General features: G+C 31.6%; 2 protein-coding genes across 2 annotated transcripts; one reads left to right on the top strand and one right to left on the bottom strand.

Moving 5' to 3' along the window:
• Nucleotides 1–292: 292 nt before the first annotated feature.
• On the top strand, nucleotides 293–10,396 carry LOC131950663 (uncharacterized). The gene is made up of 13 exons (XM_059312880.1): nucleotides 293–551; nucleotides 2,633–2,801; nucleotides 3,016–3,171; nucleotides 3,979–4,117; nucleotides 4,437–4,539; nucleotides 4,628–4,723; nucleotides 5,028–5,121; nucleotides 5,541–5,618; nucleotides 6,007–6,098; nucleotides 6,542–6,641; nucleotides 7,398–7,466; nucleotides 7,668–7,762; nucleotides 9,970–10,396. Exons 1-13 carry the CDS (start codon nucleotides 388–390, stop codon nucleotides 10,067–10,069), a joined length of 1,455 nt encoding a protein of 484 aa, XP_059168863.1. The 5' UTR covers nucleotides 293–387; the 3' UTR covers nucleotides 10,070–10,396.
• Nucleotides 10,397–10,415: 19 nt separating this feature from the next.
• On the bottom strand, nucleotides 10,416–16,045 carry LOC131950664 (26S proteasome non-ATPase regulatory subunit 7). Its single transcript, XM_059312881.1, has 8 exons — nucleotides 15,751–16,045; nucleotides 13,086–13,178; nucleotides 12,605–12,702; nucleotides 12,440–12,520; nucleotides 12,192–12,283; nucleotides 11,915–12,077; nucleotides 11,586–11,729; nucleotides 10,416–11,175 (listed from the first exon to the last, which is right to left on the bottom strand). The coding sequence occupies exons 1-8, from the start codon at nucleotides 15,923–15,925 to the stop codon at nucleotides 11,017–11,019; spliced, it is 1,005 nt and encodes a 334-aa protein (XP_059168864.1). The 5' UTR covers nucleotides 15,926–16,045; the 3' UTR covers nucleotides 10,416–11,016.
• Between the last annotated feature and the right edge of the window lie 600 nt (nucleotides 16,046–16,645).

Genomic DNA, 16,645 nt, shown 5'->3' with positions numbered 1-16,645 from the left:
AATTCAAAATATATTCCTCTACAAATGCTCAAAATCAAATACAGACAGTTAATAATAGTAAAACTTAAAGGCAGGGACAACGGTGATGGGGATGGTCTTAGTGTTAGCTTAGTGACGCTAGAGAGAAGTGGGGTAAAAATCAAGAAAACGTTAATCTTTCAGTAAATATAGACTCAAGGTCTGTAAGGATTTTTTTTTTAATAGCACCTGGTAAAAAAGCTCAATATAGTAAACCCAGACATGACCCACTTATGTTAGTTTTCGGTATTTAAAGCAATTTTTTTGTGTTACTAATAGACGCAAGTGTCTGTGAGTTGTGCAATGTTTGGTGATAATTTGAGATAGATACCAGTCACTAGTGTCACTCTTACAATATTTAAACGTCTAATGATGGATGATCTGATCAATTCGATGAATGATCCTGTGGATTCTTTTGATTTTAAATCAATTATTCCTTCTGTTGATTCACTCTATCGAGATGAAGTTAGTAACTACTTTCAATCAATTGACACGAAATTTGATAAGGAAACAGAAACAATCAAAGTTGAAAGGTCAGTTTGGTAACAAATAGAATCTAGATCTAGACTAGTAAATAAATAGTTTGTTTAATGTTTATTGCCCTTATTCTTACTTAACTAGTAGAATCACTTAAGAATAGGAAAATAGGATAAAATTGCATAGTAATGTATAGGCCTAGGCCTAATTCAATTAATAAAAGATAGAATTATAGTAATTTATAGAAATCTAGATCTAGTAGTTTAAGTTTAAGTTTTTAGTAAGTAAGTACTGTATTTATTTTAAAGTATAGTTAATATTATTAATAAGTATGGAAGGGAATAAGCCTTAGGTAAAACCTCAGTTTAGCGTCGGAAATTATCGGGTAATGTTTGTTGAGTGTCGGTAACTAGACTTTACTAGAGTTACGGTAAACCATGGTTTATTTGACCATTGAAATATAAATAAATTGAAAGTGATTGTAGTAAATTAATGTTTTAATTTTTTAAGTTTAATCGACAAAAGGAAACAAGAATAAATATAATAGTAGATTTAAATTAGTAGATCTAAAAATAAAAACATATATTAATATAAATAATGAAGTCAAATGTAATAATTTAATGTTTTTTGCTTGCAGCGGATTTGCGACCATTAATTAATTAGTTCTAGATCTAGCTAGATATCTAGCTGCTAGGCCAAGTAAAACAAATCTAGATTACGAAAATAGTAAAAATGATTACAAAATGTAAAAATTATTACAAAAATAAATCTATCCAAATTTTAAACATTCTGTATAAAAATAAAAGATGACGCCAAATAAAGTATGGTTTACAGTACTTCCGGTGAATTCCGGAAGTGTGTGACAGACTTTGGCATTGTTTTACTGTTTTTTACTGCTATACGATTCCGGAATAATAACCGACGCTAAACTAAGGTTTTACCAAGCCTTATTCAACAATATTGGAAAAAGTCATAACCAAAACATTAAAAAAAAAAAAATTCATAAAAAATGTTTTAATAACAAGCTTTTATGTAATGATGCACTAAAAAGTAGAAAATAAATTATACACTACTATTTAAATTACTATAAAGAAAAGCATGGGTCACTTTAGTACTTTAGTACCTATTGGATAACTTTACTAATATTTGAGAAGAGACCCACGCTTTTCTTTATAGTAATTTAAATAGTAGTGTATAATTTATTTTCTACTTTTTAGTGCATCATTACATAAAAGCTTGTTATTAAAACGTTTTTTATGAATTTTTTTTTCAGTACTTTACATGTTTTATTTACAATAATGTGACATGACTAAAAACCATTGCGCGTCTATTGAACGTGATGGCGCGCCTACTGAAGGTGATGGCGCAGCTATTGAAAGTGATGACGCGTGTGGTGTGGTTGGATAGACATGCCTATTGATTCGGTCCAAATTTTAATTAATTCATAAAAAATTAATTAGGCATCCAATTAAGTCAAATTTAGTTTCAGATTGCATTGTCTTCATGTCTTGACCCACGTGCCAAGTGTGAATCGTATCGATCAAGTAGAACTGTCCGAATTTTCACTCCTACGTTTCTATCTAGACTGACGACAGACTGTCGACTGACGACTTAAGACAGAGGAAGAGAGTTAAATAAAAGCTTGTAAAAATGTTGATACTCTCACAAAAAGTAAACTATTCACTATACTTTAATTTAGGCCGAGTATTAATTTTTCTATTACTAAACTGTAAATTTTAATAAAAACAGAGAACTTCTGAATTTTTGTTGCTAAAAAAACAGCAAAAAATAATTAAGCATAAGCAATTAAGTTTCATTTAATTTTAAACCAATTTAAATAGGCAAAACCTGGAATGGGGGGTGGGGGAGGAATTGCGGCTAGAGGTAGAAAATGTTTTATAAACCAAGAATTAATAGGCCTACAATGATTGTTTTAATTAGATGGTAATATACTAGTATGATCCCTACATCATAAGGAATGAATGTTGTCCAAGTTCAGATTAATTTTGTTAACTTAGCTAGATCTAGGCTCCAATCAGATTTTAAAATGTGCATGCAAGTTTTTTGTAAGTATAAGTTAACTACTATGGCTATGAAATTGTCATAAAAATAAAATGAGAATACATTTCAATTTTAGCTGGATAGAATGGGCAAAGCGACTCAAATATCTAAAGCTGGTAAACACTGATGTACCAGATTGGATATTACCGAAAAATTGCTCAGGGGAATTAATCGATGCTAAAGTATTTTGTGCCAGGGGACCTGATGATTCTATTTATGATACATACACATTGGTCAGGGACCGGGTTAGTGCTACTTATTATTTAAATTTTTAAAATAAAAAATTTTTTTTCCTAATGTAATATAAATTAATTTCAGTAATTTTAACATCAACCCTAATTTTTTTTAGTATTTTCTACTGATCACTCAAGACCCAAATTTTGAAAAGTATATAAGGATTAATTTTTAATTTTCTCTAATTATTCTAATCAAATAATCATTACTGTATATCTTGAATAGGTTGCAAGAGGAAACTGTTTCTTAAGGATTACAAGAGGACCTAACAAAGGATCAAGATGTATTCTGTATGCTCTTAAAAAGTTTACTGGAGGCTTGGGGGATGATGATGACAGAGACAAGGGAGATAATGTCACTTGGAAAAAATATTTTATTAAAGTAAAAATGTTTTGTATTCTTTGGAAATAATTACTTTAAAAGGAACCCATGTAATTTTTGTAATAAAATATTTTTAAGTTGTAATACGCTGTTTTTACTTTCTCGTATATACGAAGTATAGAGAAAGTATTGTAATCGTGCAAAAATAAAAATCGAGATATTTACAGATCTCGACGTTTTACACCTCACTGATACGGAAAAACATAATTTTGCAATCTTGTCCGTATGTCTGTGTGTGTGTGTGTCTGTGTGTCTGTATGTCCGTGTGTAAACACGATTACTTGAGTACCGTTACAGCTAGGTTGATGAAATTTCATAAAGAAGTATTATATCAAAATCGTAGATCCGTATCAACTTTTGAGCGATTTCCGACAACCGGAAGTGGTACTTTTCCTACTTTGAATTTTTCAAAAGCCTATAACTTGAGTACTATTTCAGATAGATAAATGAAATTTCACATGTAAGTAAAAGATCTAATTCTCTACCTTCTATTAAATTTTGAGTAATTTCCGTTGACTGGAAGTAGTAATTTACGCTACTTCCGATTTCTCAAAAAACTAATGTAAATTTTTAAAGTACTAATAATATTGCGCACTATTATACGCGTTTTTATTTGGCGTTCACTTGGTGTGCAATTAATCTGTCTACGAGATTTTATTCTATTTTTAAAACTTTAAGTATTTAAAATGGATTAAAAATCATGTCTATAGCCCGAGTTCCCATCCCCTGTTATTTTACATAAGAATATTCGAGAAAGTTTAGGGTAGATCACTCCCGGTTTATTTTTTTTCTTTAAAATACCAACAGCCTCTTGATGCAGCCAAAAGAGTAGTAGCTACAAGAAAAGCAAATGGAGAGGCTGCTCATATGAGCTGTATACAACTTGATGGCCAGTTTCTTATATGTGCTGGTTCTAAAAATGTTCACATACTTATTAGAAATAGAGGTAGGTTTTACTGATAACATTTACAAAGGCTACAAACATTGTGTATTTATTTTATGCTACACACTAACTGCTGGGGGGGGGGGGGGGGGGTTATATTATATGAGATTTACTTTATTATTTTACTGTATCAATCTTTAAACAACTTTCTGGCAGTCAAATTAAGGTGAATGTTGTATTACTTAAATGGGATGACTATTAAAACACATATTTGTTATAATTATCTAACCATCCAGGCCTATGTCTTTAGATTTTTTTTTAGCAATTTAAAAACATCCAGATTAATGCACATATTTTGATCAAAGCAAATTTTACATTTCAGGGGATATATCATTTTATAAAGGAGACAGATATAGGATAGCTTCTGAGGTTTGCCACTCAATTATGGATTTTTTAGAAAATATGGAAGCATCACAAAAAGAAAGGTATTCTGATTATGTTGTTTAATTAATATTTAACAAAACACTTTTTAAAAATTTTATTGGACACAAATACAACCTTTTTTTTTTGCAGGCTGTTGAGATTTCTTGTTGTGACTAGGTTTACTGCTGTTTTTGAAATATTATCACCAAAGCATCAACATGTTGAAAATCTTTCATACTTAGATAAGTACGTTGAGCTATGAAATTGGCTGTATTAAGGTTTTCTTACTGCAGATTGTTTAGTAATGTGACTTAATAGTGCTTATTTGTTATTTAAAGTTTTCAATATGATCTTACTATGTAGAAGAGCTAAAATACTGTCTCCTGCATGTATTTAATAAAAATGAAGGAAGCAGAGATATACTTTATTAGTCCGATAACCTTTGTGGGGTAGGGGGAGATTGGTAAATAAAATATCACATTAATGTTACGTTATATATTATATGTGCATGATGCCTTATTATTATTTACTTATGTAATTTTTCCAACAGACCTGTAGTTAAATTTATAACATGGACATCTACAGAACTGGAGCCTATGCCAGACCAGAAGCTCTGCACTGTGCCACCACACATAGGAATAGAGGTCAGCTATGGCTTAGCTATAGTGGACTTTAAAACTGTATAATTTACCAATATAATAAAGTTCCCCTTTCAGACCCTAATGCCCAAAGTGCAAATGTAGTAGCGTACATATGTTTCTAGACTGCGTCATATAAAGAGATGGTGTAGTCAACACTATGCCCTGCCGCCTTGATTTTCTTTAACGTGAGTGTGGAATCCATCAGAATTGCGTGAACTCAGGGACGTTTTACTGACTCATTTTGGACAGAGATTCACAGTCGAGCACTCTACCACTTGGTCATGCCATCCCATACTAATGTAACTGAATACGCTAATTTCTAAATGTTACCATCTAACACAAAAATTAAATGAAGGAATAATTTGTAAAATCAATAATTCAACTAGTTATAGGTGTTAATGTTAGGATATTTTACTCAATAGATTGCAAAAGCTTTAGGCTTGTCAACAATAGATTATGAAGTTATTGGAAGTGATGATATACAAAAAAGGATGAAACAGGTAAATATCTTATATAACTTCTAAAATTAATTGTCAGCATACAAGGTATTTGAGGTTGTTTTTTTTGAGTTAACTTGATGCTCTGTTGACCATTATAATTATTGTTACTCATGAGGTTTTTTGATAAAACTATGACTTTTTTTTTTTAAATTAAGATTTAAAAAGTTAAAATAATTAAAAGTTTATTTATTGTTGAGTCTATTAAAATGAATTTTTATTTTCATGTTTTTTAATTAATCTGAATTTAGTTTTTGCTGACAATCCCAGCTGAATAAAGCATTTGCCTAGAATTTAAAAGAATTTGAATAGAACTAATAGCATATTAACAAATTATAGTATAACATATTCTACTTAACCTAGTTGTTTATTATAAAACCACCTTAACTAGATTAGACAGGGCTACCAGTACGAGGGTGAAGTTCTTTACTTCTTAGATGAGAGCAACATTGTCATAGGTTTACTTAAAAAGAAAACAGTTTGGTATGTAGTTAATAAATATAGATTCCATAATTCTAATCAATTTTTTTATTCTTGCAAGAGATTATACAAAATAGTTGAACAAATGTAAAAACCTTCTATAATAATTCCTGTTAGGATATGTTTATTAGTTTTGAAATTGAAATCTATCACAAAAATAATGTTCTAGTAAGATGTAATAGAATATACACAGTTTGATATAACAGTTGAAGATTTGTATGGGTAATCTTTTTATAAGATTCTGGTAACAAAAAACAATTCATCAATGTAAGGGTAAAATAAAACACTCTCTGTTAAGCTGACAAAAAGATTGAAATTTATTCAAGCTGGGGAAACATTTTAATATTTAACAACCAATTATATGTTAATAATATACATCTTTACTGGTCATAAGTATCTTTGTTAATTTTCATAACCGATTCATATTTTACTGCAATCTGATGTAGGTACATAATATGCAGAGCTATTCGAGAAAAAGCTCGTAGTTTTGGTGCTGCTGTCATCAAGAACAAAAGTAGTTATTCTGATTCTAAAGCTAGATCACAGGTATGCAACTATTTCAAGACTATTTTTTTTAAAACTTGAATGTCTAAATTGTAGCTGAAATAAAGGCCACCTTTTTTGTGTCCTCACCACATGATAGGATTGTGTGGTCAGAAATATGCCTTGTTGCCTTCACAGTTTAGAACTCAAGTTTAGGGACCAGTGGCATAAATAACAGCTGTCTCATGTTTAGTTTTAGTTGTTTTTTTTTTGGACAATCACCTCATGTTGTTTCAAATTTTAAAATGGTATATATATATATATATATGTGTTTAACAAAATTCCTGTCAGGGATAAATAATGGATAAACTCTACCATGGGGACTCATGTATCTAATAATTGATATGTTGTTTGAGAATAAACTGAAGCTAGTTTTTAGTACTTCTGGAGATGAAGTTAGTGCATAGGATGAGAAATTTTAAAATTTGGCTTTTATGTTACTAACAAGTCTCCCACCCTGTTCTATTACATGTTGTTATAAAAGGCAAAGTAAGCCAGATATTTTGGGTTAAACATAGAAGCAGAATATTTTTGTTCACACAATTGGTTTTAAAGTTTAAACTGTTTACCTGTTGTATTTCTGACCTTCTTGGGAAAAAAAAATATTCATGAATAACCCCATATTTTTACTTAAAACTTGCTCACACTTACTTCTTTTAAAAATTTCAGACTTTATCCATATTAATTTCGCTGTGTATGACCCTTTTTCCAAAAATTAATTTTAAAAAATCACAAGTAAATAGTATTTCTATCTAACAGGTAGAAAAACGGCTGAAAGATATACAAGAATGGCTTGGGTTGAGTGATTCAGTAATAGCCCAGTGGAAGGTTTGCAGAATTTATTTGTCTATGTCATTTACCCCTTAATGTTCTTGTATGAAAATGTAGTTTTAATCAAAACAAAAAAAAAGGATAAACTTCTAATTTCATTTTTAAACTTTTTGCTTCAATTTTTATACATTTTTAATGTAGAGCAGAATAATGTTAAAAATGTTGAATGTTAAAATTTACATCTTCATTTTATTTTAGGAACTAGGAATTGCCTTCATTTCATGGTGCATCAAGCAGATAGAAGCTGGTATATATTCAATGGAGGATATAGCAGATAGATTCCCTATCATTTGGTATGTTATAAAATTTCCTGAATTTTGAACATACTTCAAGATACCATAAATGGTATTTTATTTAACAGCACTGAATTTGATTCTCACAGTGAGGCACAAAGTTTACTTAATGGCTTATTTGCAATTCTTTGAGCTGCAGACCCACATTAACCCTTTCCCCGGCGACTGGGTGTAATCGACCCGAAGTCGCTATATTTTTGCTCATATCTCGAGTCTCGTTTTATAAATTTTTCTGGGCCTTATTCCCATCTATAAGGTGGTTGGAATGAACACATTGGAGGTTGTAAATTTAAAAAATATGCGTAAAAATTTTTTTTATGAGGGTTTGAAATTTTTTTATACGGTCCCTGGCAACTGGGTTTTACACACCCGTACACAATTTTGAATGGAAAAAATATTTATAACTTATAAACTGGCTTCTAAATATTTGTTTTTACTCATTGTGGGTTAAGTCATTGTGTTAAATGTTCTAAGTTTAACTATAAATTAACAATCTGAAGGTATTTGAGTAACAAAAATATCAAACAGGATTGAAGTAATCAACTTTAGTAATAAAATAATAGAACAGTAGAACGTTTTAATAATTTGCGCATCAGAGAGCACAGTTGTTAGTTAAAATTTAAATAACTGGACATTTCCTTTTGCTGGCAGGGAACTTTAGTTTTCTTTGAAAAAATATGGGCACCCTTTTAGTGGTGTTACATGAGTCACATGCCCTAAATATTTTAATTCCATACTTATCGGAATTGCTTGGTATGTATTAGATAAATCTACTCCCACCTCTAAAATCAACCTGTTGCCCAATTAGTAATGATCTCTCCAGAAGCATAAAACCCTGCTAAATTTGTATGGAATATCTACCATAATGGAAGCAAATATACCATGAGCCTGATGGACTGTTATTGTAATTGTTGTGAAAGTGAATATGACCCAGAAAGTTGCTGAATCTCTTCATAGAAAGTTCTGCCTTCAAAAACTTCAATAATTAGAACTGAATTGACATACAACTAAATTGTTATTCTGCAGAGTGCCAGTGTCTCCAATTGCTTTCTCTCCATCCCTGCTAATGCAGTCAAATATTGGTTGTATTATTTTTTGTATTCATGTACAGAAGAAATATTTTGAGTCAGGCTGTTTATATTTTTCCTGGGATTAGCACTTCAGGCAGTGGTCCAGTGTACTGTTACTTTGTCTTTCCTGAAAATATTTCTTTTTCTTCACTTTGCAACATCAGTTTCATTTCATTATGTGTGCCAACTGTTGACAGATTATTGATAGTTGAAATGCAGTATATTGGGTAGACCTTGTCATCAGAGCTGGTTGAAACTGAACCAGGATTATCTTCTACCTCTGATACTGATGGCTGCCATTCTTCATCTTCTACCTCTGATACTGATGGCTGCAATTCTTCATCTTCTACCTCTGATACTGATAGTTCAGACTCAAAACTTGTTGGTAATTTTCACCTGCTATACCAAAACTGGCACATATATTCCTTTAACATTAGCCTTGAGTTTAGACAAAAGCATTCAAGACTTGTTTCTGTTGTGTTCTCAATAATGTTTATGGCTATTTATAAACCTTACTCTCAGGGTCACAACCTGTAGAACACCCACCCCACTCCCAGTTTGATCAATTCATTACCCAGTATCAACTTTCAAGCCGCATTACAAAGTTATTTTGCCTTTTTGTCCTCATTTGTACTCCTAATGAGGTTAATGTCAAGTTACTCTAAAATGCTCCACTGTCTCTATCTACATTCCAGAGCTCCCTAAAAGAGTACAAATCACCATATATGTCCTCCCACAGGCAATCTTACCCCTGCATTTCATTAACCTATTGTAACTCTAAACTACAGTTCTGTCTGTAACTGCAAGTCAGAGCCCCAGCAAAGAGTATAAATCACTACATGTGTCCACCTACAGGTTAACTCTTGCTTGAGAATCCCATCAACCTGTAGTATCATATTACAGCTCTCCTATTGACAATAACCTGTCTTGGGTTCCCCATGGCCACAATGCTCTGAATACCTTAACTGTGTCAGTATTGTTACCCACCCCACAATGAACAAAGAAAAGAATTTACTATAAGAAAGTCTTTGGGTGTAATCCACCCAGTTGCCGGGGACAGGGTACCAAATATGTTGCCGGGGAAAGGGTTAAAGTTTATGTGCTTTAGAATTCCATAAACTTTGTTTTCTTTTTCAGGAAAGAACATTTAGAAACAAGTCAAAGCTCAGATCAGATCAATGTAGACCATGTAGAATGTGATGAAGTAACAGACTTAATGGCAGCTGCTTCTATTTAATACGGACTATTATTTCACATATTGACTAAAGCATAACGGCTACTCCTACACTTATTTTAAGGTTTTACTTTGCTTGAAAGAATGATATAGCCAGTTATCAAGACAATCACAAACTGGCCTAGTTCAGATTTTAAATCACTTGCTTTATAAATATCCGTAAATATAGCTCAAATTAACACCATAAAGCCGGTTGTTGTTTTACATTTTATTAGAAAGTTCAAGTTATCTTTACTGTATTTATTTATTACTCTTAACTAAACTCTTCTCAATGTTATTCAAACGGGTGTTGTATTTTCACAGCCTGAAACTGGCCTTTACAAAATTCAATAAACTTAACCCCAAAAAGCATTTTTTAATTTATTTATTTAATGTGATCTATGCAACAACATAGATGAAAAAAAGTAATGTAAAAACACTTTTTAAAAAAAAGTCAACTTAAAAATTTCAATTCATTTATCTCAAGTAGCATTCTTTCATTCCCATACAGCATACTTAAGATACAGTGTACAAGCAAAACATGCCTACATAATATGTAGACTATCTTTAACAACCATGGATTATAAATCATTCCCATAGTGATGTGCCACAAACTAGGTACAAGCCTTCCTGTACTTACTACTGTACTTATCACAGCATTAAAATTAACTTTTTGTTGATTGAAATTTTAAACGCCAATGATCAAGGTTATAGCTGGTTTGTTTACAACTGGTGTCCTGAATAGGGAATTTAATACAAATTTGGCAAGTTATAGAAACCGTCATTGTATGCTCACAAAAATATCTCCATGTGTTTCCAAAACAACATTCAGGGATTTTAACTTAAACAAAAGAAAGTTCAGTAAAATGATAAATAGTTGATGATACTTCATACATTCATGTGTTCAAACATCTCATCGTCCATGAACAGACAAGCTTTCTCATCCACACAACAAACTTTGACAACTATGTTTATTTATTCGACTTTTTCAGGTCTTTAGCATTCTTATCTTTTCCATCTTTCTTGTCCTTTTCACTGTCACCTGAAGTCTTTTCTTCTGCCTTTTCTTTGTCTTTTTTTTCTTTGTTAGGATCTTTGCCTTCATTTTTCTCAGCATCACGGTTTTGAACCTGGTTTATATATTTAAAAAAAAAGACAAAGTTTAAACACTTTTCGAGAAATGGGGGATTTTTAAAAAAATAATCTGATACTGATGAAATTACAGATGTCTTTATTATACTTTATAAATATGTATTTTATTTTAAATTGCTAAGCCTATATATACATTATATATATTAATTTATTATAGAATATACTGTTAGTAAGCAATTGGTAGTTAAGTTCGATAAAAATGCAATGAACGTTTTTAAAGTCATGAAAAATGTAAGCATTTATCATTAAAAGTCATTAAAAATAACCTTGTTACTGATCAAAAATATATTTTTAAGTACTATAAATTTTAATTGCTAAAATTGTAACTCACTATTTAAGCATTTATTGTTTTAACAAAGACAAGGGATCAGATAAAGCTAAAACCAACCTTGTTATTGATAAGATTATGTAATGCCATAATTGATCTAACCAAAGAGGCCAGGTAAACAACACTCATCTGATCATTGGTGCTGACTGTCAGTGAATGGACAAGCTCTGGTACACCAACATCAGGAAGGAGATTAAAAACATCCTAAATAGTTTGAAGAAGAATTACACTCAGTTAGTATTCTGCATGTGCTGTACACAAATTGAAAAATTTAGTACAAACATGCTAACATAGCCTATTAAAACAATCATAATATTCTGCATGTGCTGTACACAAATTGAAAAAATTACTAGAAACATGCTAATATAGCTACTTAAAACAATCACTACCTGCAACTGGTAAATAATTTGATGATTAATAGGTAGACGGCCCTCTGCGACGCTCTTTAAGTAGTTACTGATATCATCCATGTGCGAGTGAAGACCTTTAAGACCCATTAGCTGTGCCGTAACCTGCTGAGATAATGTTCCAACTGTCGTGTCCTTGATGTCTCTTTAAACAAATAAAACATGTATATTTATTTATATGTATAAAAACACATTCTTAGCAATATAATACAAAATACAGGTAATATATAAAAAAATTAATTAAAATATTGAATCTTACCTCAGCAAATGCTCTACCCCCACTTCTTCAGCTTCTTCTGCACCAATTTCACTTGGCACATGGTCAAATGTTTTACTTGTTGGGGTGCCATCCTGATAATTACATTAAAAAAAGCTTTTATCTCCCAGGTGCAATTATTTACTAGTAATTTAAGTTGTCTTTTTTTTTTGACAATTTTTATATTAGTTTTATAGTGCATTTAAATTATCTACTTCAAATGTGCATTTCTTTAGACATAATAAACTCACATCATGAACTTCTTCAACTGATATGTAAGCCTCTGTTGGAAGACCCAGTTCTTTTGGTTTGGCATCTATGACAACTAGGACCTGAAGACAATTTTTTTTAAAAGTAGTTTTAGTAATTGTGTACATAGATATAAATCTTCAACTTGAAAGTGGAATATAACTTACAGAATTTGGATTATATCTTCTCACTAATTCATTTATTGCAATATCATTTGGGTGGAGTTTTGGCCCAGTGTGATACCATCCAACAATTCTTTCACGAGCTAAGAATCATGAAGAAAAATAAGGCATTTTAATTTAGTGTTTTTTTTTTTTAAAATCAATGCATATCTAATTTCTTAGCTTGCAAGTGATGGTGTATTTTTAATTCATCTTCTCACATTAGATGGCACAATGCAATAACCCCTTATAATATAAAAAAAATATTTATAAGTTTATTTGTAGTATATCATAAATTAAAGTTTACTTATGACACTTATGTATCTGGTGAAATCTGTTTAAATTAAAACTTAGCCAGAGAGTATTGTTTAAAAAGTAAGGGCATGGTCAGATCTCTAACATTGTTTATTAATGTACCAAGAGTAATATGTAGATTGTAAACGCTTATCTAGTGTATATGGTTACACATAAAAAGTTTAAAACTTACCATTCACTTTTTTGAACATTCCATACATATTTTCAAGATAATCATGATCAAGAAACCACACAGATCTATCTTTATCATCTTCATCAAATGGAACTTAAAGAAAAAGTTTTACAATCAGCAATTATATTTATTTCATTAGATTGCTTAGCAATATTTTAGTATTTAATAGGGATAAGGGCCTAATAGGTCTTTAGAACAATCTTTCTAGAGGTAATTATGAATGAATAATTTGAATTGGGATTTGTTTAAAAAGATAGGCCTAATCATATTTTTCTAATAATTATTTTTAATTGCAAGATCACATCATAGATTAGCCTATGTCTAATTTGTAATTAATAACAAAATGGCTAATTTAAATGTCAATTATTGCCGCACATAAAGCAAAAAAAATCAAAACCTCTAATTCAATTGCATTGGGCACTGATCACTTTCATTAACAGTTTCTCACAAAACATTTTTTTTACACAGAAACAAACCAAAAGTATTAAAAAAATACAGATCTATGATGAGTGTGAGTAAATCTGTATTCCTAGATTTATTCTAGATCACGGGTTCCCAACCTGGGGGTCGCGACCCCCCTGGGGGTCGCGAAGGGTTTTCTGGGGGGTCGCCAACTGGTATACTAAACCTTAGTAATTTGAAACAAAGCATAAATATTTAGAAGAATTTTTGAAATTCGGCTTTACCAACATCACTGGAAGAAGCAAAGCGTACTGTACAAAGTTGTTCTCAGTCACGAGTTTATGAAATCTTCAAAACTAAAACGTCATTTGACATGAGTCATTCGAAACACACCAAAAAAGATATGGAGTTCTTTCGTTGGTATGAAGCTAGTTGCAAAAGTCAGAGACTTGATCGAACAGGAAGTTTTCAACAAGGAAACACAGCATTAGTGCAAGCATCACATGCAGTCGCGACAGAAAATGCCAAGCAAAAAAAAAAAAAACGCAATAGGAGAAAATCTCATCAAACGCTGCATGTTGAAGTTGGTGAAGTTAATTCTTACATGTCCGTAATTAAGCTTTCACCATTGTTTGCTTTTCAAGTTGATAAATCAGCAGACGCGAGTTCGTGTTCGCAGTTGCTGGTCTTTGTCTATATTTATTCAGGTGATAGCAAAGAAGAGTTGCTCATTTGTGAAGATAGCATGGAGAAAATAAATACGTTTTTTTTTTAAATTGGATGATTAAAATGGGTTAAAACGGCTGTGAGGGTTTGTACGGATGGTGCACCATCTATGTTTAGGTCAAAATCGGGCTTTCAGAAAGCAGAAAAGATTTAGCTCCCTAACCACTGCCCTCACCAATCGCCATCAAGAGTCCATTGCTAGTATAAGTCGTAAATTATATAAAATCTGGAGCCTTCAAAGAACTGAGTAAAGACCTGAATAAAGATCACTAGGTTCTGCTCTTCTACACTACAGTGCGCTGGCTGTCAAACGAATTGTTGTAGATTGTGTTTTTGAATTGAAATCTGAAATCAAATTGTTCTTGGAAATGCAAAGGAAACAAGACCTTTTGGTATATATAAAACGACATAGAGTGGTTGGAGAGAGTATCATACCTAGCAGATGTGTTCGAACAATAACATAAGCATAACCTTAAGCTTCAGGGAAAATGAACGAATATTATCACTTTCCATGATAATCTCGGGGCATTTTTATCAAAGCTGCAAAATCGGCGAAGAAAATAAATCTTGGAAATATTGTAAATTTGAGAAACTCTGCAGTGTGGTAGATGAATCTAATTGTGAGATAATTAAAATTTTAAAAGAAGAAATTTCTGGGCATCTTGAATCTATTTAAAACGAACTGCAGCGCTATTTCTCTGAACTGAAAAAAAAAGAATCTGCATTGACGCATTATCCATTCTCTTCTTCCCTTGATGTTGCCAGCATTCCCGATGAATTACAAGATGAATTCTTTGATTTGTAGAATGATTCCGCGTAAGATGAAAAACTTCAGACACAATGTTGGTGTAGTATTAACCATTTATATCCAAACGTAAAATTGATTGACTTTTCGAAAATAAAATTTTATTTTGAACACTATTTTTCAATTAAAAACACAATTAAGATAATGACATAGGTTGGCGTTAACAAAAAATACTTTAAAAAAATTAACCGCGAATGTTTAGTGAATAGTATGCAATTTTACTCATGGTATTAAAACAGTTATCAAGAGTAGTTCAAATTGACAGTCTACTAGAAAATCTTATTTTAGTGCTTATTAATTTCCATACTAATTTCGGCTTTTTAATTCTATGGGGGTCGCGGGTCACTTAATTTTTATAAAAGGGGGTCGCCACTCAAAAAAGGTTGGGAACCACTGTTCTAGATATTCTGCCGCCACTTTTTGGGGATTTTTAAATCTTCTGTCACCAGGCCCTACATACTCCGTATGGAGCTTGTTTGATTTATTTTTTAAAACAACTACTAGCTCTAGATCTAGTACTATGCTTGATCTAACTATTAAAATTAAATTAACTTAGCAGCCTTAGAAGTAGTTAGAAGGGCCTACTGACAGACCGACTGACTAAAAAAGTATTAGGCAGGATTAGGCCCTTTTCTGTAAAAATCAAATAGGCCTAAATTCTACAAAAAATAAGCTAGCCTGCATTATGTTAGATCTAGAAATTTTTTTTTAAAAATATAACTTTTAGTTTACCTGCAAAACTGTTTGAGACATCTAAAATTCCTTGCCGGTTAGATCCAAGTAAAACGCCGACAACTCTTTTCACATTTCCGACTTTACCCATTCGATTGAAATGATCGACAACGCTCAATAGAACAAGAGGATGAACGACAACTTTGTTGATTTTTAAAGGGTCGGTTGGCGACATGTTTAATATCTTGATTAATTATCTACAAATACAAGGAACGGCAAACTTCACAACATAAACACTACTTTCTTTTTAGTAGATGACTTCACGATTTTCATCAAACAATGGCGATAGTCGGAAATCCGGTGCACTAAACCTAAGAGTGGCTCTTAAAGATTTTGTGTGAACAAAGCTTAAAGTTAAAGGGCTTAATTTAAAACTTTCTTTTTTTCAATTCTCTTAACAACCATACACAATTTTTAAAAAGAAAGAAACTTTCATACAATCTATTTGTTGGTATTAGGAGTAAAAATCCACATTGGTAACCGAAATTTGATTTTTGTTCAGTAGAACTTTGATGATTTAGAACATTGTTTTCCTTGAAACAATCCTGCCTATGCCATAGATTGGCATAGATGCAGGAAATATTAAAAAAAAAACTATTTAAAGACTCTATATTGGATTTTTATTTACTCGATTACTGTAATACTGGCTTTTTCCAACAACACTAAAGATAGTTTAAAATTTAGGAACTTACAGAATGAATAATAAGAAAAATTAGACAGTCACAGTTTCTTCCAGACTTTTTTCTTCGGGGGGGGGGGGGGGGGGAAGGCACTTGAAATTTTCGGGGAGGCGGACTAAAATTTTCGGGGGGGGGGGGGTGGACACTGTTAAAATGTATATATTTTCTATAGAATTTCCATTTCGTTCGGGGGGGGGGCGGTAGACTTTCTTCGA

Source organism: Physella acuta, unplaced genomic scaffold (genome assembly GCF_028476545.2).
Source record: "Physella acuta isolate Inbredline_101_S28 unplaced genomic scaffold, ASM2847654v3 ptg000775l, whole genome shotgun sequence".
Classification (NCBI taxonomy): Eukaryota; Metazoa; Mollusca; class Gastropoda; family Physidae; genus Physella; species Physella acuta.
The sequence above is the reverse complement of the archived record's forward strand: the minus strand, read 5'-3'. Positions and strand labels throughout refer to the sequence as shown.

Coding starts and splice junctions, on each gene's coding strand:
- LOC131950663 (XM_059312880.1), top strand. CDS start 388: ATGATGGATGATCTGATCAATTCGATGAATGATCCTGTGGATTCTTTT. Junction 7,467..7,667: donor CAGTAATAGCCCAGTGGAAG/GTTTGCAGAATT, acceptor ATTTTATTTTAG/GAACTAGGAATTGCCTTCAT. Junction 7,763..9,969: donor GATAGATTCCCTATCATTTG/GTATGTTATAAA, acceptor TTTCTTTTTCAG/GAAAGAACATTTAGAAACAA.
- LOC131950664 (XM_059312881.1), bottom strand. CDS start 15,925: ATGTCGCCAACCGACCCTTTAAAAATCAACAAAGTTGTCGTTCATCCT. Junction 12,284..12,439: donor CAGTTGAAGAAGTTCATGAT/GTGAGTTTATTA, acceptor TGTAATTATCAG/GATGGCACCCCAACAAGTAA. Junction 11,176..11,585: donor ATAATCTTATCAATAACAAG/GTTGGTTTTAGC, acceptor TATATAAACCAG/GTTCAAAACCGTGATGCTGA.